Raw genomic sequence first — 20712 nt, 5'->3', positions numbered from 1 at the left:
GCTCCCGTGTACTTCACTCCTGTAGGTTCAGCATTTTAGGCTCTCTGTGTCAGAGTTACCTAGTGGGAATGATGGAGATACTAATCTCTCCACACCTCACAGTTATTATTATATTGCTTAAATACTTTTTGCAAGTGGTTTGAGATCTTTGGCTGAAAAGAGCTTTGCAAGTGCAAGCTGCTATTGCTGCTGTGAGGAATTCCTTGGTCAGCAGCAGATCAGAATTCCAAAGCAAAAGGAATCAGAAGAACTTTCTGATTGTCTAGGACTACCACCATGGGAAGAGAGGCAAGACTCGCAGCACCCTGATGCTGACCTACAGCAGCGTGGCTGTCCATGCTCCAAAAGACCAGCTTCTTTCCCGAGTAGAGGCAGACATCACAGGGAACATCCTTCTCCATTACAGAGCCAGTTGTCAGGTAAGAGCTTTTGCGTGATAAGTGTCACAGAACTCAAATTTAAAATTGTAATGGATGGAGCGTGAGCTGTCACATGTTGTATCATTTTTGTTGCTCTTCTTTGTATTTTCTCTAATTTTCTATATTCTTCTGAAATTCTGTAGACCCCAGCGACACAGTAATTCAGATGCAGTGACACTCAGGCTATTCAGAATAACACTCTAACTCCCCTAATATGGATGTGTATCTAGCTCTATCTTTTACTACCCAAGAGAGACTAGTGCTAGCCTGTATTTAGTTGATTTGCTGTCACGCTGTTTCTTGGACTCACTACTTCCCTTACCTCTTATCTGTCTTCTTGTTTGTCTGTGTGCTCCATTATTTCTGTTCGCCAGGTGTCTGACTGCTGGTCCTGACTCTCATCTCAGTGCAACCTCTCCACGTCACTTTGCCATTCAGTTCTGCCTTGTCTAACTGAGACTCTCACTTAGGCATTGCCAAAAATAGTTGAACCAAACTGAGATCTTCCAGTACTTCACAAATGCAAATGTTACGGAGGATGGCCCCTGATACTGACCTCTGCAGAACACCCCCTCTGCCTACATTTCCTGCCTTTTGGAAGATTTAACAATAGTGATTTCTCTCTGCTCCATATTCACCAGCCAGGACGTTTTGAGGTTGTGTGTTATGTGGGACTATCTACATTGCTAATAGCTGTTTTTCATTTCGTTTTTCAGGTGCTGGGCATCACTGTTGCGAACAAGGTACATTCCAAATAATCTGCCCTCAGCTTTTGCATTTTCTATACACAAGTTGCTTGTTTAAATTGCACAGAGCTTGGTTTCCTTGCTGCATCAAGCAGGAGTCCTGGCTGCTGTGGTGTAAGTGGACCTGGATTTATTTATTTGAACCTGGGTTTTCGCTTCTTCTGAGGTGGATGCAGAGCCAGGGTCCTGTACCTTCTGGGGTCTGCAGGCACCTCTCTCCTTCCCTGAGGCTAGATTTAATTCCTGATCTTTATCTTCTGGACTGTGGTTCTTCTCTCAGGTTCTCATCCACATCCTCTTGTTTCTCCTTCTGGATTATGTAGGACATGTACCTAAAATTAACCCTCATCCACAATGTCATGGAGATTAGCTGTGCCATCTTGGAGACCAGAGACTCCCAGGAGTTCGAATTCTCTTACAAACTGGAGCTCCTTGGCTACATGCTGGTGAGTGATTAGGCGTTTGTTGTCATGTAATAAGACTGGTTTTCCAGGGGGATGTTATTTTATCCATTGGCTGTGATTGTACTACTGCAGTCTCATGCGCTACCTGCATGGCACCCAGAATGCTGGGTCCACTCTGAGCTTGGCAAGGATGCTGACATCTTGTGGGCTGTAACTGGAAGGAACGGCTTGTGTCTGGTGAGTTCTCTTTCTGTCCTCTGTATAGCCTGCAGATGGCCCTACGGTTCATTTCTGAGGCAGAGAGCCTGCTGAGCACAGTGTCTGTTTATTCCAGGTCTGGCAGATGGCCCTGTTTCAGGGTGTGAGAGGACGGCCTCTCTGCCTTTCAAATCCATTTCCCATTTTTGATGTCCCTATTCATGCATTTCAGGACTTCATTAAAAAGGAACCACTGGATTCCCTGGCATCTCCAGTTCGCTACAAGGCAATTCTTGCCATTGAACATCTGAGGTAGGCTATTTTCTGCCATATTTCCTGGCACTGTGATGCCTTCTTATTTGTTAATTCATGAGTGTCAGGTTGGGAGCAGTCTAATGCCTGCAGAGTTTGGCTCACCAGGACCGCCCGGGGGAGCAAGTGGGGCATTTTGCCCCAGGCCCCGGGCACTGCAAGGGCCCCCACGAGAGTTTTTCAGGGCCCCTGGAGCAGAGTCATTCACTCCAGGGGCCCTGGAAAACTCTCACAGGGCCCGGGCCCCCAGAGCTTCTGCCGCTTCAGGTCTTCGGCGGCAATTCAGCGGCAGGGGATCCTTCCGCCCCGGGACCCACCGCCAAAGTGCTGGGTCTTCGGCGGCAATTCCCTGTCGCCAAAGACCCCAGGCCGCCTGAATCCTCTGGGTGGCCCTGTGGCTCACATGCTGCTTGTTGTCAGAGGTGTTGTCAGAAGCTACCGGTGTGGTGCTCTGCTCTCTCCTTGTTGGTATCACTCGGCTGCATGCGTGTGTTCCCTCTGTGTGCTGCCCCAGCTCTGTGCAGATAGCTGACACAGCAGACCCAAAGAGAACCCCCAATAACCACAGAGTCTAGTAAGGTACGAAGGCCCATCGGCCAGGTTTATTGCCGTATTGGATACAGTAGTAGTTCTCCACAGATTACTTAGTCTACCGAGCATACTACGAATATGTACCCACGGTCAATGGACTCGGCTCAGTTAGTGGCGGGACTTTCCACTGCCCCCTAGGCCGGACAAAGACACCGCCCCAAGGATGCATTCTTATACACAGGCACAAACAAGTTACACATCACTCCTGACGTATTGAGGTGCAACCCCTTTACGCAGTAAGGTGCAACCCCTCTACGTAGTAAGGTGCCACCTCTCATCTTGTACAGATTGGTTCGATCAAAACAATTCTATCCATCATATTACCCTTTTGCCCCTGTCATTGGGATGGGTCAGTCTGTTCCTTGTTATCTGTGTGGAATGTGCAAGTATGTGAATGTTCTGAACTCTAGTGTTCAGTACCTTTTAGGTATGTATCTTCTTGCAGCATCAGCCCTTTCCTTGCCAGTTTGTGTGAGCAGGGCCTGCCTCTGGCTCACAGCTTCACTTTGCTTTATATTAGCAAAGTCTTGACCATTACTTTAGTTGAGGCCTTAGGTCTCATACCAGGCCTCTGATACCAAGGTTTACATCTTAGGGCCTTCACTTACTACACTGCTCACCAGCAGGACTTTAGTTCTTAAGGATTTGAATGTGTCCATTTGGAGGTTTGTGCTTGAAAGACACAAGACTGGAGGCTGTGGGGCATGCAGTATAATGGAGCAGAGTTCATATGGGGAGGGAGGTGTCTGCAGGACTGACGCTAGGGTTTTGAGCGCCCTAGGCGGAAGGCAATTTCGCCGCCCAGCGCACTGGTCCCATGGCTCCAGTGGAGCTGCCGCAGTGGTGCCTGTGGGCCTCCACCCAAGCCGTGCGAGCAGCCGACCATCCGCAGGCAGCACTGCAGCAGCTCCATCCGAGCCGCGGACCAGCAGACCGCCCGCAGGCACGACTACGGCAGCTCCACGGGAGCTGCCTGCCACCCCCTCCGACGGCGCCCTGACCCAGGGGACACCCTGGGCTGCCGGCTCCCGCCGGCAGCTCAGACTCCCTCTCTGTCCTAGCAGCAGTGGCTGCTCAACCATTTAAAAAAGAATTGGGGGGCGCTTTTTGGCGTCCCCAAATCTCGGCGCCCTAGGCAACCGCCTAGTCCACCTAAACGGTTGCACCGGCCCTGGGTGTCTGGCTAGCTGGCAGGGGGAAGGAAGCTTGTGGGTTTCTCTAAAAAGGGGACTTGAAGTTTTAGCTTTACTTCTAGATGAGCCAATACTTAATAGAGGTGCAAAGTGAAGGGTTGTTTGCACTTGGGGTTCTAGATTGGGACAATCTCTAGTCATTGGACCCGTTTCTTTTACTTGGAGGTGGTACTGAGTCTAATGCATGACTTTTCTCTCTATCTCTCTTCTGCCAGCAAACTGAAACCATCTCTGACCTTGGAGGAAAACCGTGAGCTCCTTGATCAGTGCTTCAAAAGTTTATTTCCCCTTCCTCCCTTGGAGATGATGAAAAAGGAAGGCGAGACAGCAAAGAATGCTCTGCTTATACAAGTACGTGACAACAATTCTCCTCTGGCACCATCCACTGTATTTCTGCCCAGCAGGCACTGGGTGATGGCAGTCACACACGGCCTCCCTGGCAAGGCATAGTTAGCTTTCCCCGGCCCACACACACAAATGATCTGTGCTGAGCCTCACTCCTTCTCTTCTGGTTTCAGTCACTCTACGTGAGGTCCTTCGAAGCCCTTGGCGAACTAACGGAGACTTTGCTGGAGGGAGAACCAACCTCAGACTGGTTCCAGGAAATGTTTGAAGTGAGTAGACCATTGAACCGTGGTGGAGATTGTTTCTTCTGTTACAGCAGGGAAGAGTTGGCGATTTAGGGGGTCAAGCTTCTGTTGTGGAGGAATTTTCCACAATGGAGTGAATTTTAGGGAGAAAGCACCAAATTCTTCCTGGGCTAAGCGGGCATATGCCCCACTGAAATCCACAGAAGCTTCGCCATTTCATGCCAGGGCTGGATTGGGACCAAGTTCTTACAGTGTCGTTGACACTACTTGGAGCGGCAAGAAAATCACCCCTGCAGTAGCCAAATCCAAGAGAACCAGCTGAAACTGATCACTTCTTCTAAGAGGAATTCATGAATGTTGAGTTAGGCCCCATGTATGGAAACTCATTCAGAGGAGACTTCCTGTTCCTCAGACATGGACAGAATATCGTGAAGAGCTGAGGGGTGGGGAGTTTGATGCACCTTCAGAATAAAAATGAAGTTCTAAAAGGAGCTGGGCTGGGGCAGGGCCAGTGCAAGGATGTCTGGCGCCCTAGGCAAAACTTCTACCTTGAACCTCTCCCCGTGCCCCAGCCCTGAGGCGACCCCCCCCCTGCGGCAGCTCCCCACCCTTCGCCCTGAGGCACCCCCCCGTCCCAGCTCACCCTTGCTCCGTGAACAAGCACCGCAAGCCTGGGAGGCAGGAGAAGTGAAGCAGCCACGGCATGCTCAGGGAGGAGGCGGGGCAGGGGTGAGCTGGGGCGGGGAGTTCCCCTGCATGCCGCCCCCCCCTTACTTGCTGCAGGTGGCCCTCCCCACGCTCCTCTACCCCAGCTCCCTCCGCCTAAGTACCGGCGGTGACCAGGGCGGCCGAAGATCCAGCCGCCATAGTTGCTGCCGAAGAAAATGGCGCCCCCCAAATCCTAGCACCCTAGGCAACCGCCTAGGTCACCTAAATGGTTGCACCGGCCCTGGGCTGGGGGGACTTCTTTGCTCTTATTCAAATTAATAAAAAGAAATGCTCCTCTCTGTCATTCTGCCACTCAATGTGGGAGAAGTTGCCCAGGAAACAGACCATAGCAGCAGACATCAAACAGCATGCGATGTGCTAGACAGCTCCCATCAGACAGTCTACAGCAGACATCACACAGACGGGCCCAGATTCATCTCTCATGTAACTCCTTTGGCTTCAATCTGGCCCCTGGGACTTGTATATATTAGGGGCTCTTCCATTTGACATGTAATTCCTTTGCTCCATGGAGGTGAGATGCTTTGGAGAGGGATTTTAGTGACTATTAAACCTGTTTAAGAGGAACTTTGGGAGGGATTTTCTGGTACTAACTCTGTCCGTTCCCTTGCTCTACCAACAGCTCCTAGCGACATGGTTCAGTTCAGGGAAGGAGTGGGAGAGAGAAAGGGCCTTGCAGGCCAGCATGCAGCTGCTGACTGCCTATCAAGAGACAGTTCATAGCACAGTGAGTATAGCCGTACTCTTCCTTGAGCTGACTTCTCTGCTTCTATCAGATCTGACAATCAATGCCAATGCATGAAAAACTCTTCCAGGGCAGCAGCTGGGATTTCAAGGTGACTGAGATCCCTCTGCTTCCATAAGAGAGAGGTTTGCACAACAATGCTGTGACCACACTGCGGGCAGACTGCAAGAATTAGAGGGCAGACAATCCCCCAAACTGATGGCTTATTCTAGAATTAGATTCACCAAGTCAACAACAAAAGAGCTTCCACTCTAGTTAAGAAGATGCCAAACGCTTTCCCCTTTTGGCATTCCAGACCTTGGCTCCCATCTAAACATCCATGTCTTGGAAGAGAGGGGAGGGATAGCTCAGTGGTTTGAGCATTGGCCTGCTCAACCCCAGGTTGTGAGCTCAGTCCTTGAGGGGACCGTTTAGGGAACTGGGGTAAAAATCTGTGTGGGGATTGGTCCTGCTTTGAGCATGGGGTTGGACTAGATGACCTCCTGAGGTCCTTTCCAACCCTGATATTCTGTGTCTAATATAGTGAGGGGTTACTGAAAATCTGATTCACCACATGTGGGGTTCACTAATCATAAAGGCCCAGATACTTATCCTCAGGTCAATATGAATCTCAGGTCTTTCCCAAATATCATGCTGTTTGTTAAAAGAAAGAAGAGAGTTACAAATGGTTAAAAGATCAATATCCAGACAAGTGACTTTCAATGTTGATAGTTCAGGATCACAACAGGGATGGAATAAACTGCTAGTTTGTAAAAGTCTCTCTGGAATCATCCCAACAGATCAGAATCCAAAGGCAGCTTAGATGTAAAGTCTGTTAGTTTTTCCAGGCATTCTCCAGGTTATTCCAAATGATTATTTGGAAGATCTCTGTCCTATGGCTCACACTTTCTCTGTTCAAAGTTTAAGCAGACTAGAGATGATAGGATCAGGCCCAAGCCTTCCCTTTTATAGCTATTCTAGCAGGCTGACAAGCCTACCTCACAGAAATTGTCACAGAAGGACCTTCCCCCAATGCAGATGACTCGTTGTACTTTGCTTTGAAGATAATCTTCTATTTCCTGTGCATACACAGTAAGCTAGTTATATTCATTCACATAAGGTAATTAGCCGTTCTTCCATTATAACACAGATAGTTAAGCTGAAGATAATGTAGAAATGACTGATTTCCTGAAGTGTCTTACATCTTTGATTTTAAGGTTAACTGAACACCTTGCATACATAATTAAGGCAATTAAGCCATGAAAGGGAATTAGCATCTGCAAGCTAATTTGGTTACATTGTGAAACTTCTAACCGGGTATAAATAACCACAGACAAATACACTTAGCATCTATTGTTCCTTTTTGAATGAGTTGATGATTGCTAGTCTAATATATCTCTTTGAAATTCACATGCAAGTGAACTGTCTTGATACAGTAGAAGTGCCTTTTGTTAAGTTATTATGGGTCATACACAGGTTGACTGGTCTGCCAGTGTCACAAATGCATTCTTGGTTCTTATGCTCCCAGGATGCTAAAGCTGAATTTCTATGTAATCAGCTAAAAACATAAAACATAAGAGTGGCTATCCAGGATCCCCCATAAGAATGGTTCATCTAGCCCAGTATACTGTCTTCTAACAGTGGTGGGGGCCAGATGCTTCAGAGGCAATGAACAAAACAAGGCAATTGTCAAGTGAACCATCCCCTGTTGGACAGTCCCAGCTCCAGCTTCTGGCAGTCAGAGGTTTAGAGACACCCAAATCATGGCGTTGCATCCCTGACCATGTTAGCTAATAGCCAGTGATGGACCTATCCTCCGTGAACTCATCTAATTCTTTTTGGAACCTAGTTATACTTTTGGCCTTCACAACATCTCCCTGACAATGAGTTCCACAGATTGACTGACTGCATTGTGTGAAGAAATGTTTCCGTTGTTTGTTTTAAACCTGCTTCCTATTAATTTCATTGGGTGACCCCTTGTTCCTGAGTTATGTGAAGGGCTAAATAACACTTCTTTATTGACTTTCTCTACACCAGTCATGATTTTATAGGCTTTGATCATATTCCCTCATAGTCATCTCTTTTCCTAGCTGAAAAGTGCTTGTCTTTTTAATCTCTCCTTGTACGAGAAGTTGTCTCATACACTTAATAATTTTTGTTGCTCTTCTCTGTACTTCTTCCAATTCTAACATATCTTTTTTGAGATTAGGTGAGCAAAACTGCACGCAGTATTCAAGGTGTGGGGGTACTGTAGATTTATATAGTGGCATAATGATATTTACTGTCTTATTGTCGATCCCCTTCCTAATGGTTCCTAACATGTTGTTAGCGTTTTTGACTGCATGTGGAGCAGATGCTTTCAGAGAACTGTGCACAATGACTCTGAGGTCTCTTTCTTGAGTGATAACAGCTAATTTATACCCCATCCGTTTGCATGTACAATTGGGATTATATTTTCCAATGTGCGTTACCCAGTTCAGTACAGGAATCAGAGGCACAATGTTACCAGATGTGCCCGTTACTTTGGGTAGGCTCATTAATTAGGGTTATTCTTCTGGGGGCGGCGGGGCGGGTCTGTAATTCTATTAATGTGTTGCTTATGTCATTTGCGTGTTCATATGGAGCTCTGCTCCTTCCTTCTACAAGTCCCCTCCCAATGGAGCTACCCTGCAGGACCCAGGTTCCCCAGGGCTAATAACTAGAACTAGACGAACATGTGTACACACACACACACACACACACACACACACACACACACACACTAGCAGAGCAAGTCAATCAGCACTCCCCAGCTGATCCCCTTATATGTCCCTGTATTCAGTGGGCTGGGTTAAGCAGCACTTTCAAGCCGGTACCCTTATGCGCCCCTGGTCTCAATCGGCTGGGTTGAGCAGCACTTTCAGCTGCCCCCCACCTCCCGTTCTGTGCCCCAAGTTTAACACGTTCCTATCACACTTTCACATTACAATTGTATGGGTAGTAATCCACGTGATGAGCAAACTCCACAGTATTTTGGGGCACTACAGGGATCTTTAGCTTAGGCACAAGAAGTGTTGCTGCAGAGTAAATGAGGGAAGCTAAAAACACAAAAGAGCAAAATTCAGAGAGAGAGAGAGAGAGAGAGAAGCAACCAGCTGAAACATAAAAGTTATTTATTGAATCATAGTGATAACTACACCAGGAGGCCTAAACAAACATAACAGTTACATTTTAAAGGTTAATACCTGAGGTAGAAAAGAAAACAGAGAGAGAGAGAGAGATGGATCTCACCCACTCCATGAGGTTTGAACTGGTCGGGATTTCCAGGTGATGGTGGTAGCTCAGAGTCCTGAGTGCTGGAGACAGGCAGAGCCCCCAGCACGATCAGTCAGGAGATGGAATCCCAGTGGAACTGATGCAGAGTTTGGGTCTATACATCAGAACCTTACTTGGGCATAGGTAGAGGGTTTTGCAGAGAAAATACAATGGTTCAAGGGAGAACACTAGATTTGTTTATGGGTAAACTGATGGCTCAAGGGTTTTCTTTAGGCTAGACAATAGGAGCTAATCACTCTTGGCTATGGGTGTTGTTTTCTTCTGAGGAGCTCACAAGGCAACTAGGCTGCTTCAGCATTTTGGGATATGAGTCAAAGATTTATTACTAGAATTGGTCTGATAATTGCTGAGCTGGGTGTGTGCAGGCGTAGGTTCATTAGCATCTGGAGCAGGGATTCCCATGATTCAATGCGTTCCTGCTTTTCTGGTCCCAGAGTTCAGTGCGGTTCTCTGTTCTTCATTTTTTATGCTAATCCCTATTCCATTTTTCATGCAGTTGAGGCTAGGGGAGTTGTCTCTGTTCTTCATTCTGTATGCAAATGGAGATGTCTTAATCTTGTCACCCTTGTCAGGAGGGGTCTAGGTGTGTCTCCCCAAACCCTTCATTGTTCTCTGCAAGCCTTTTCTCTGATCGGTTTTGGTTCAAACAGAGACAGGGGTGGGGGTGTCCTTCATGAGTCACACAGGCTAGATACTGTGCCCTCGTTCCCCAAAAACACAGAGCTGACGGGTATCAACAATAAAGATGGCAAGTGAAGTCTAGAACAACTGGAGAACATTCATTCTTCATTCTTTTTTAATTAGACTCAGGAAACTTTTAATCAGTTTGGATCTGTGATTGGACAAATAGCACCATACAGCTGTGATTCACTGGCCACGTCCCGTCAGTGGGTGGTTGACTGTATCAGCTGCCTTCTCAGTATGCAAGGTGAGGAGACTATTAGCAGGTATAAGTAATTCTTCACCATAAGCAGGTATAAGTAATTCTTCACCTTCTTTCACTGTTGTAATGTCCATTTTTCTGCCTGTCTAGTTCTTTCTGTCCTGTCTATTGGCACTTAGATAATAGAGTGGTGGGCATCTTGTAAATACCTCATTAGAAGAGACAATTATGATGTGTAAAGAGCCTAGCACACTTCTGGGAACTATACAAATAATAAATGGTCTGCACCAGGTAGATAACTGCTCAGTTCCTTAGGGCTTGTCTACACAGGGACACTAAGGAAAGTTAATCCAAATGAACTAAAGGTGTAAATGTAAAGTGGAATTAAACACACGTGTGGATGCTCTGATTCTGAATTAATTATAGTGAATTACAAGAATTAAACTAACCTGAAATAAGGCCCCTTGAATTCTAAATAAATGTGTCCCCATAGATGTTTAATGAAGTTTAACTAATGCATTTTGAAAATAAATTTGGATTAGCTTTCTTGACTATCTTCATGTAGACAAGCCCTTGGTACTAAACATTTTCATTCTCTTTACCCTGCCACTGGCTGTATTGGAAGGGTTTCCTGGAATAATTCTTTAAACAAAAAGTTCTTCCAGCAGCCCTCTGTCATGAACAGTCAAAGCTATTGGAGTAAGTGTAGGCCATCTTCCCCTTTGTGAAAGAGTAGGACGGGGTAGGCAACCTATGGCACGAGTGCCGAAGGTGGCACATGAGCTGATTTTCAGTGGCACTCACACTGCCCAGGTCCTGGCCACCAGTCCGGAGGGCTCTGCATTTTAATTTAATTTTAAATGAAGCTTCTGGAACATTTTTAAAGCTTTATTTACTTTACATATAACAATAGTTTAGTTACATATTATAGACTTATAGAAAGAGACCTTCTCAAAATGTTAAAATGTGTTACTGGCACGCGAAACCTTAAATTCGAGTGAATAAATGAAGACCCGGCACAGCACTTCTGAAGGGTTGCCGACCCCTGGAGTAGGATATTCTTTTCACCTAATGGGATAGAGCTTGGTTATCATTTAAGGGCATTTCCAGTTAGGGTCACCAGACAGCAAATGTGAAACATCGGGACGGGGTGGGGGATCACAGGAGTCTATATAAGAAAAAGATCCCAAAATTGGGACTGTCCCTATAAAATCGGGACATCTGGTCACCCTATTTCCAATGATTATTAATCAGTCCTAAAAAACAGTGTTGCTGATTCAGAAACAGAATAAGGGACTCCAAACTTTTAAATGTACAACATAGAAATCCCAGCATTGTTTAGAAGTGACAGATGAGCCTGGGTTTCCTGCCAAAGTTTTTGTCCATCCCCATCTGTTTTACAATGAGAGTTTTGGTGGAGGGATTCACCTCTACATTGGAACCTCACACCTACCTGCATGAATTGTACTTGAATATGAGATTAGATTTAAATATTGAGAGCAGAGAGGCTACTGAAACCAGACACACCCAGAAAGCTGCTCCAAGCAGAATATGGTGCTTGTTCAATCCCGTATCAGTCACAGTAACATACCACTACTGTGAACTTTCAGACATTTAGGGTGTAATCTCGACTCCATTATAGTCAACAGGAGTTTTGCTATTGACTTTGATGGGGCCAAGATTTTACACTGTGCTGATAACAGCATAGCACATGGATCCTTCTGTATGAATGTCCATGCAGTAGAGGTTCAGTTTCATTAATCATTATAGTACTTTTTCTCCTTTTCTCCACTCCAGGCCAGCCCATGAACCTCGGGTCAGTGGAGGAGGAGCTGAGCTGTCTCCGTGAAGAACTAACAGCAGCTCCAGACCCTGAGGCTCTGTTTCAGGCATCTTCCAAAATGGCCAGGGTAACTGACTCAAAAAACTTGTGCAGATGTTCTAGTGACCAGGCACTGTTCATTTTACATTTACGCTTTCATGATGCCTTTCTGTACTTGGAGCAAGCTGTGGGCATGGGGCATTTGTTGCCTGTAACCAGCAAGATGATTTTCATAGATGTGTGCTATAAATGCCATGTAAAAACCAGATTCCGCAGAATGTTGCATGTGCATGAAAATGCGCATGCAGATGCACACACATGTACCTATCCAGCCATCCATGAGAAAAAACTGTGTTAGTGGAACATCAAGCTGAGAAACCACCCAGTCTTCATTCTGTCACCTTGCGGGTTTGCCTTAGCCTATATTTGTGTGCATGCCTCTCTTGACTTCATTTGATAGGTTGTAAAAAGATGCAGTGTATCTAAGAGAATACAAACTGGAAACTTGCCTCTTGCATATCCAGTACAGTGTTGTGCTAACAGTGCAACAGAGGCTTTGCCTTGAACCTGATATCATTAGTGTAGAATACAAAAATGTAGTATATAGACTATAGAAAGAATTTGAATCCCAAATGGCTAGCTGGACATAAGACTAATTAACAATATGCTGATTCATAGAACTTTTTCCATGGAGATACTAGGCCTCCATTTTTAAAAGTGCTGGAGCCAAACATCATTGCAGTCTCTCCTGTTTTTGCTTTGTTCCCAGGTTGTTAGTGAGTACTTCCCTTCCGAACAGGCTGCAGACTTTATTGAGGCCACAATGGATAGTATGCTGTCTGCTAACCCCACCTGTGCCACGGCAGCTGGGCTATGGATGAAGATCATCCTAAAGGAGTGTGGAGATGCCATGCTGGACCAGGTAAAACGGGAAACTGGAGAGGTTTTCTGCCTAAACTCTAGGCTTTTAGATCTTTGCTGTTTCTCCCCCTCGGACACAGAGTCGATTCCATCTCTGTTCCTACCCTAAGATAGGCAATGGCAGAATCAATAGCAGTAGACAGAAAGAATCCAAGGGAAAAGGAAGGTGGTTAATTATTTATTTGTCTAGCTTGTTGACACAGTATTCAGCCAAGAAAGGCTTGAAAAAACAGACTCTGGGGCAAAAACAAGAAGACAGAATGACTGGCACTTGGAGGCATCCAGTTCTTAGGAGGCCTATGGCTAAGGGCTACCTGAATAAAAATAGCCCTGTAGTCATTCCCAGTGAGTCTGGAGCCTGGGCTCTGAGACCCACCCTCTTGCCAGGTTTCAGAGCCTGGGCTCCAGCCCGAGCACGAACAGCAACACTTTTACACTGCTGTGGTATGTTTTTTTGCTGTGTAGACGTACCCTTTAAGAATAGAAGGAGGGATGGAGAAAACTAGAGTGTCTTTGGGATCAACTATTTATATGCTTTATTCTGGAGCCCAGTGCGTTAGGGCTAGATGAAAGGAGCACTCCACAAATCTTCTACCAAGGCTGGTGAAAGGCCTCAGGACAGGGAACCCTCCCAGCAGAAGTGCCATGTTTGCACAGTGTTTTGAAGATGTTAAGGGCTAGGAATGAATATGAGAGGTCATTGCCTGTTCATAGTCCCAGGCATTTGCACACTGTGTTTAAAGCACTTGCATGTTTTGTGCTTGTGGTTGTTTATGAACTCTGCATCCTTCAAGGCAAATGATCAGATTTGGCTGCTTAAATCACACCTGCAAAATCTGGGCAAGCAAAGCCTTCTTTTGTGCATGCGAACTGGTTTATTTAATGCATAGCTGGGCACCACCCCATTAACTTACCTGGTATGTATATGTGCGTGTGAGTGTTAATCTTTACAGCCAAGTGTGGGCAATTGTTGTGGGTTAAAGTTACGCGGATATATTTGAATGTTTGTTTCCTGAGGAATTTCGAAAAAAGCAGCAAATGGCTAAATAAAGTTTTTGATTCTGTAGACTGAATAGAGAGAAAGAAAAAGGGACATTTCTTTTTGGTTTTGTTCCTTCCAGGTGCCAGCTATTCTGAATATAATATATAGCCACATGCTTAGTATCAAGGAGGGCAGCTTGAGGCAGTTCCTTCTGGAGGCAGTGTCCATTCTAGCTCATCATCATCTAGAGGCAGTGATCTCCAGCCTCCTCAGAAAACGTCTGCCGATGAACCGGTATATACCGCTACCTATTGCAGTTATCTTGGTAAAAGATCGATCCCACAGCTTTACTGGGAGCTATAGGGCTCATTTAAGCAGCAGACAGTTTGGGATAATTCCTGACGGTTAATAGCCTGGGTCTTTCTGCAGGAAGGTCCAAGAGCATGTTAAGTGGGGTGCGGAGAGAAATTAAGTGTCATACTGTTTCCATTAATTCATAACTTCTTTGACATCCTAAAGACCGATCCTTACTAGTATAACTGGAGTGGATTGTTGGAAACATCTACTTCTCTAGCAGAGCCGGCTCCAGGGTTTTTGCTGCCCTAAGCAGCAAAAAGGAAAAAAAAATGCTGTGATCGCGATCTGCACCTCTGCCACTGCCGCTTCGTCTTCGGCAGCAATTCAACGGCTGGTCCTTCGCTCCGAGAGGGCAAGTCCGGCGCTTCTATTTAGGTCATCTAGACAGTAGTCTAGGGCGCCAGGATTTGGAGGGCGGCAGACTGCTCCGGTGGACCTGGTCCCGCGGCTCCGGTGGAGCATCTGCAGGCACGCCTGCGGCAGGTCCACCGGAGCCGCGAGACCAGCGGACCCTCCGCAGGGATGCCTGCGGCTGGTCCACCAGAGCCGCAGGACCTGCAAGCCGGCCCTGCGCCTAGGGCGCCAAAAACCCTGACACCGCTCCTGCGAGAGGGAGTGAGAGACCAGCTGCCGAATTGCCACCGAAGACCCAGACATGCCGCCACTCGCCATTGGCCACCCCAAGCAGCTGCTTGCTGGGCTGGTGCCTGGAACCTGGCCTTGCTCTCTAGACACCTGAATTGACCTCACTCTGGAAATTAGCAGTGGCTGTTGATTTCCTGGTAGCATGACAGCTTCAAGTCCAATCACTGGCTGATTACAAAGAATAGGGGCAATATTATCATCAGGGCTCCGCTTGGTATCAGTGAGGGTGTGGCTGCTAGAATAGAATTGCCATCCTTGGTATTTAAAACTGAGCTGGAAGCAGATCCATGATTTCATTTAAAGATTCCCAACTGAGTTATCAGTTACCAGAATCTAAGACCATAAGAACGGCCATAGTGGGTCAAACCAAAGGTCCATCTGGCCCAGTATCCTGTCTTCCAACAGTGTCCAGTGCCACATACCCCAAAGGGAATGAACAGAACAGGTAAATCTCAAGTGATCCATCCCCTGTTGCTCAGTCCCAGCTTCTGGCACACAGAGGGTAGGGACACACTTTGTAAAGGGGACCTAAGATGGCTCTGAATATTCGTTCTCATAGTTGTATGTCCAGTTAGTAGGAATGTGGCTTTTCTTTCATTAACTTGCCTTCCAAACCCTAGATCTTTGGAAGCCACATACTCATAGGTCCATATTTACTGGGAAGTGGGAAAACAGGAACTGAGGTTGGCGCTCTGAGTCCTGTCCTTCTGAAGTCTAGTATTAATGGTTAGGCTGCAGTAAGACTATGTCACTTAACCTAGTTCTGTAACTGGAAACTCCAATATTTAAACAGGAAGAGCATTAAAGGAGGATAGCACTCCTAACTTTCTCATCATAGGCAAGGAGATAATTTGGTCTTTACTTAAATATGATGCATTCCGTCTGAGCCACAAAAGTGTCCAAGGTTTACATGTAACTTCTGTTAAATTGCAGTGACACCACTGAACTGTGGAGATCTCTGGGGGAAGACCCCTTGCTTGCCACTCAAGTCCTACAGGTCCTAATAGAAAAAATAAAGACTTCAACAAGCCAAGAAGGAAGCGTCACCTCAGAGACTGAAACTGACAGGCATTTGGCAGCTGCTGAACCTCTCTCAGTAAGTTAGGTGACAGACACGTCTTTCAGGCTTTCCTCTGCCCTGTGACAATCCTGCTGATGGAAAGCTAGAAATGTGGTAGAATATTGCTGTGTGGGCACTTCTCCTCTGATGTACTGTTTCCCTGAGTCCAGCTCTGCTGTCTGTGGAACAAATACGGCAGGTTTAGAGTACGTGGCTGATTTACTTAATAACATCTGGCAATAAGAAAGTCTTTGAATCAGGTTTCTCACAGTGCTTTGCAAATATTCCTTAGGACTCACAACATGCCTTGGTAGGTCATACACATTTTTATAGACATGGGAAACTGAGCCATGAGTTAAGGGAGTTGCTCGCAGTCATTCAAGTTACTGGCAGAAGTGAGAATTTAGTAGAGCAGATATCAGAAGGGGAGAGAGGGCGTGATGGTGTTGGGAGGAGATCTCATTTTTTACCATGCTTTCCTTTCAGGCAACATGTGCCATCTTTCAGGTGGTGTCAGCACTGCAGTCGAGCAAAGCCGTGCAGGAGCTGCTCCCAGAGTTGTTTCCTGTTCTCCTGCAGCAGGTCAGCCGAACCTTAGGCCAAAAGATGCCTTTGCCAGTGATCAGCAGCCCGAGCCTAGGCCAAAGAGACCGACAACATACTGAAGGCAACCCTTGCCGGTAATTAGAAGGAAGGAAGAGAAACAAAGAGAATTCCAATAGAGTTGTGTGACACTCCCCAGGAGTTCCCAAGATTATGGTTACACATATAATGAAATCATAACATGCTCCTAGAGACTAAACTTAACCAACAGGGTTAACCTCCTGTCTAAAGATGTTTCTCACCCAAGCCTGATAGTGACCCCGCTGTCCATCTACTTCCTAAGTGAAAGATGCCAGAGTGTCTTCTTTGTCCCTCAAATATACTAGAGCAAACCTTTGATGTGTACCCCAAAATTGGGTCCCCACCCCCTGTTACTTTTCTTTCTTTGAAGTTCTCACAGTCCTTCTGAACTGATTGTGAATCCTACATGCTTAATTTACATGTAAACAAACAGGTAGGAGAAACATTTCTTGCCTGAAAGAAAACCATTTTTTCAGCTTTTCTGGTAACTAGTCCCTAGACACAGATCATAAGAATGTAATTTTCAATGCATATGCGTGGCTCTTTACACAGCATCTGTAAGCATTTCACAATGATATTGGTGACATGGGCTTTTATTTGAGACTCATATGGCAATCTTTTAGTGAACTAGAATGTACATACCAGACCACTCGGCACCCACTTTCTGTGCCCCTCCCCAGTTAACACTAAGAGATTCCTGTATCATCAGTTGACTTCAGCTCTGGTAGCCCATTAATGTACATTTCCCACCAACCTCACAACATTATTAGTTTCTATTGTTATTGTGTTTCTTTATTCCGAGCCAACAAGGTGCTCAAATTACAGACTTCCTGGTTTTATAATGTCTCTGACTTTTCCTCGGAAACCAGGATCTAAATTCTGTTCATGAATGGGCAGCAGGTATAAAATAAACATAAGGAAGTACTACTTCACACAACACACAGTCAACCTGTGGAACTCATTGCCAAGGAATGTTGTGACAGTCAAAAGTATAACTGGGTTAAAAAAAGAATTAGATAAGTTCATGGAGGACAGGTCCGTCAGTCGCTATTAGGCAAGATGGTGAGGGATGCAACCCCATGCTCTGGGTGTCCCTAGGCCTCTGACCACCAGAAGCTGAGACTGGACAACGAGGATTGGATCACTTCACGATTGCCCTGTTCTGTTCATTTCTTCTGAAGAAGCTGGCATTGACCACTGTTGGAAGACAGTGTACTGGACTAGATGGACCATTGGACTGACCCAGTAAGGCTGATCTTATGTAGTGGCCACAGTGAGTCAGGTTTTCAAGCATGGGTGCCTAAGTTTTGTCCACAAAACTTGAATTTGTTCCCATGGATGGCTACCTAGCTGTGTGATTGCTGGCGCTGCAGACACAAGTGTATATTCTACTCGTGCTGTTGGCCCATGCGCAGGACAGATTTAGGTACCTCTATGTGATGCGGTGGTATGCTATGCCCCAGCCTCTTCCATGAACACAGACTGCTCGAAGTCCCTCCAAAGTGTTCTCGGGATGCCGGCTCCTGAGATCCTGGTGGTCAGGGATCTGCTGACTGTTTGACCTCAGTGGATGATCTTCAGTCACCTTTACTCTTGACTTTTTTGTTTTCTCTCTCCTCCCTCTTGTCTCTCAGGGGACTTCTCCATCCTCACCTTCTCTGTGGCTTGTACTTTCGTGTCTAGGTTCCTCCAGCTCCTTTACATATATTTCCTCTTTACCTGGCCCTGCAGGTTTTAGTTCCACCCTTCTAGGCCTCCACACATGCCTTGGTGTCCCGGTTAGAAAGGGATCCCAGTCCATGCCCAGCAGAAGGCAATGGGGCAATCCATCCACTGCCCCTACATGCTCCTGCCTAAACTTCCCCTTGATCTCCAGAGTCACCTCTGCCATTGGGCAGAACGTATTGTCCCCATGGACATATTCAGTTTTGATCCTACCTCTGGGAAGTATCCAGTGGGGTTTCACTAACTCCTGCCTGATCAGCAAACAGGATGAAGCTGTGTCCATTATTCCCTTTGGTGGCTCCTCCCTACCCATACCGGTATGGTAGCTACTTTCTTTTTTCTTCCCTGCCTGGGAGTCTTGTCCCTGCCACAAAGCTGTGCAAATTCACAGTCCATTTTAGGACAGTCTCTTTTTAGCTGTCCTTCACGTCCATGTCAGAAGCACACTGCAGGCCGAGCTCCCACTACAGTTCCTTGAGGCTCCTCCCTCTTCTTCTTGCTGCCCTTCCCATCTGGAGGCACTCTGCTCCTTCTCAGATCTAGTCCCTTAAACCACTGGCTCACTCTGGGAATGTCCGTCTCTGCAAATGCCTCTGTAACTTTAACTGGCTGGCGCCACGTAACCCATACTCAAGTATGCTCAGGGAGACTCTGAAGAAACTTCCAGAATCTCCCCCCCAGTTTGAGTATCTGGCCTTACCAGTGAGTGGCCCAATCTTTCAATTTCTATCCAAATGCCCAGAAGGATAATCCCTCAATCCATCTTTCAACTCTCCATTTCTGGCAGTACTTTTCTGTGGACAGGCCCCACCTAGTCCAGCATGGCTGCTTTAATCATGTCATAATCTCTTGCTCGCTAATCACTAAGAGCCATATATGTGCTTCCCCAGTTAAATAGGGTGTCAGTCAAAGGGCCCACATTGTTCTGTCCCTATGAGTTCTCACTGCTGCTCCTTTAAGAGTAACCAAAACCACATCAGGGTTGTTTGCATGTCTCATTTTACAGAGTCTGATCTCCTGTGCTTGGTTTCCATTTCCTGTCCCAGGACTTGCCAGACTTTGGAGGAGTTGTTGCCAGATCTGGGCTTGCTCCTATATCAATTCTTGAAGGCTCTTTTGCTGTTAAACCTACCAGGCAAGCAAAGGCTGTTCTTCTGCATGGTGGGATTGTTGGAAGGTCTGTAGGGTATTCTCAACCAGGCCAGTTTTAGGGGGTCTGCCAAGCAGGGCTGGCATTAGACTAGTTGGGGCTCAGGGCAGAAAGCTGAAGCTCTGAGCCCAGCCAGGCTGGAGCCCTGAAGCCCAGGACCTGCACTAAAGTCCCGAGCCCCTGCACCCTGTGCAGTTAAAATCCAGAGCCAGGAGCCCCAAACTCTGATGCCTGGCAGGGCCGAGGCCTGGAACGGGGCCATGGAGTATTTATAGCATGTTGGGGATGGGGGGAGGCTCAGAAACAGAAAGGTTGAGAACCCCTGTTCTACACTTCTCTTTGCTGCTTCGCCATCCATTTCAAGGTGTTCCCTCCATCACCCGGACTGCCAAACCTCTACCCTGGCTTCTCCAGCAGGCTCTCCATTTGCATAGATAACAGGGAAATCCCTGACCAGCCCCGTGCTGTGACAGAGAGGGCTGTTGCACCCTTACATCTTCTACAAACCTTGAGACTTTCTTGTTTGTAAGCATCAACGTATAGTCTATTTAATCCCCCTACCAATACATAGCACCTTTATCTTGTATCTCAACTTTCTAAACTCTTCTCCAAAATGGGGAGTAAGGTATTTCCACTCAGAGACCTCATTTTGTCAGGCTCTCTCAGCTTTTTCTCTTTTTGTTTCTCTTAGGGTGACCAGACAGCAAGTGTGAACAATCAGGACAGGGGGTTGGGAGTAATAGGCACCTGTATAAGATAAAGCCCCAAATATTGGAACATCTGGTCACCCAAGTTTCTTTCTCTATCTGTTCCCCTCAAAGGGCTCCTGCCCATGTCCTTTTACACAGTTTCCCTGTTAATGGAATGATTGGTTCCATGACTCACTAGCCCCAGTCAGACCTCGTAATCAGGTACACCTCTGACCAATTAGGCCTTCTGTGAGGAACTGAATTAGTACTAATGGTCACCAGAATGCTGACTCAAGTGCAAACCCTTAGCACTCTGTCACATCATATCTGGAGATATCACCCCAAAATGTCCATTAGTGATCACCACACTCTGTGCCCCCAGTTTTTGGGTCATGATCATGTATTTTTTCCATATCATTGTAGTCTTAGTGCCCATGCTCCATGCAGAAAGGGAAAAATGACTGCAAAATTTTGTCCCTAGCAAAACTAGTTATATGAGATGTATGAGACTGAAACTTACCTCCCGGCATCAAGTCCTTCCAGGAACGCTGCTGTCCAGGATATTGCCAATGGATGAACTGTCGATGAACAGCAGATTTGACAAATAACTGGGGTTTCCTGACTCTGTTCAGGCTG

The 20712-nt window shown here is 46.5% G+C and overlaps 1 protein-coding gene across 5 annotated transcripts in view; it reads left to right on the top strand.

Annotated features, from left to right (window-relative positions):
- The window catches only part of LOC127035279 (maestro heat-like repeat-containing protein family member 2B), a 108631-nt gene that overhangs the window by 4323 nt on the left and 83596 nt on the right, over positions 1–20712 (top strand). For 4 of the 5 annotated variants that reach the window (XM_050924973.1, XM_050924975.1, XM_050924970.1 and 1 more), the window contains exons 5-17: positions 267–419; positions 1136–1162; positions 1489–1611; positions 2000–2079; positions 4079–4214; positions 4382–4477; positions 5802–5906; positions 10023–10146; positions 11899–12011; positions 12693–12845; positions 13966–14120; positions 15762–15924; positions 16375–16568. In XM_050924973.1, the coding sequence (XP_050780930.1) occupies positions 267–419; positions 1136–1162; positions 1489–1611; positions 2000–2079; positions 4079–4214; positions 4382–4477; positions 5802–5906; positions 10023–10146; positions 11899–12011; positions 12693–12845; positions 13966–14120; positions 15762–15924; positions 16375–16568 (1622 nt within the window). The remainder of the gene's footprint in view (positions 1–266; positions 420–1135; positions 1163–1488; positions 1612–1999; positions 2080–4078; positions 4215–4381; positions 4478–5801; positions 5907–10022; positions 10147–11898; positions 12012–12692; positions 12846–13965; positions 14121–15761; positions 15925–16374; positions 16569–20712) is intronic. The other variant, XM_050924974.1, reaches the window with a different exon arrangement.

The sequence above is a fragment of the Gopherus flavomarginatus genome, chromosome 16 (assembly GCF_025201925.1).
Source record: "Gopherus flavomarginatus isolate rGopFla2 chromosome 16, rGopFla2.mat.asm, whole genome shotgun sequence".
In the NCBI taxonomy this organism is placed as follows: Eukaryota; Metazoa; Chordata; order Testudines; family Testudinidae; genus Gopherus; species Gopherus flavomarginatus.
The sequence above is the reverse complement of the archived record's forward strand: the minus strand, read 5'-3'. Positions and strand labels throughout refer to the sequence as shown.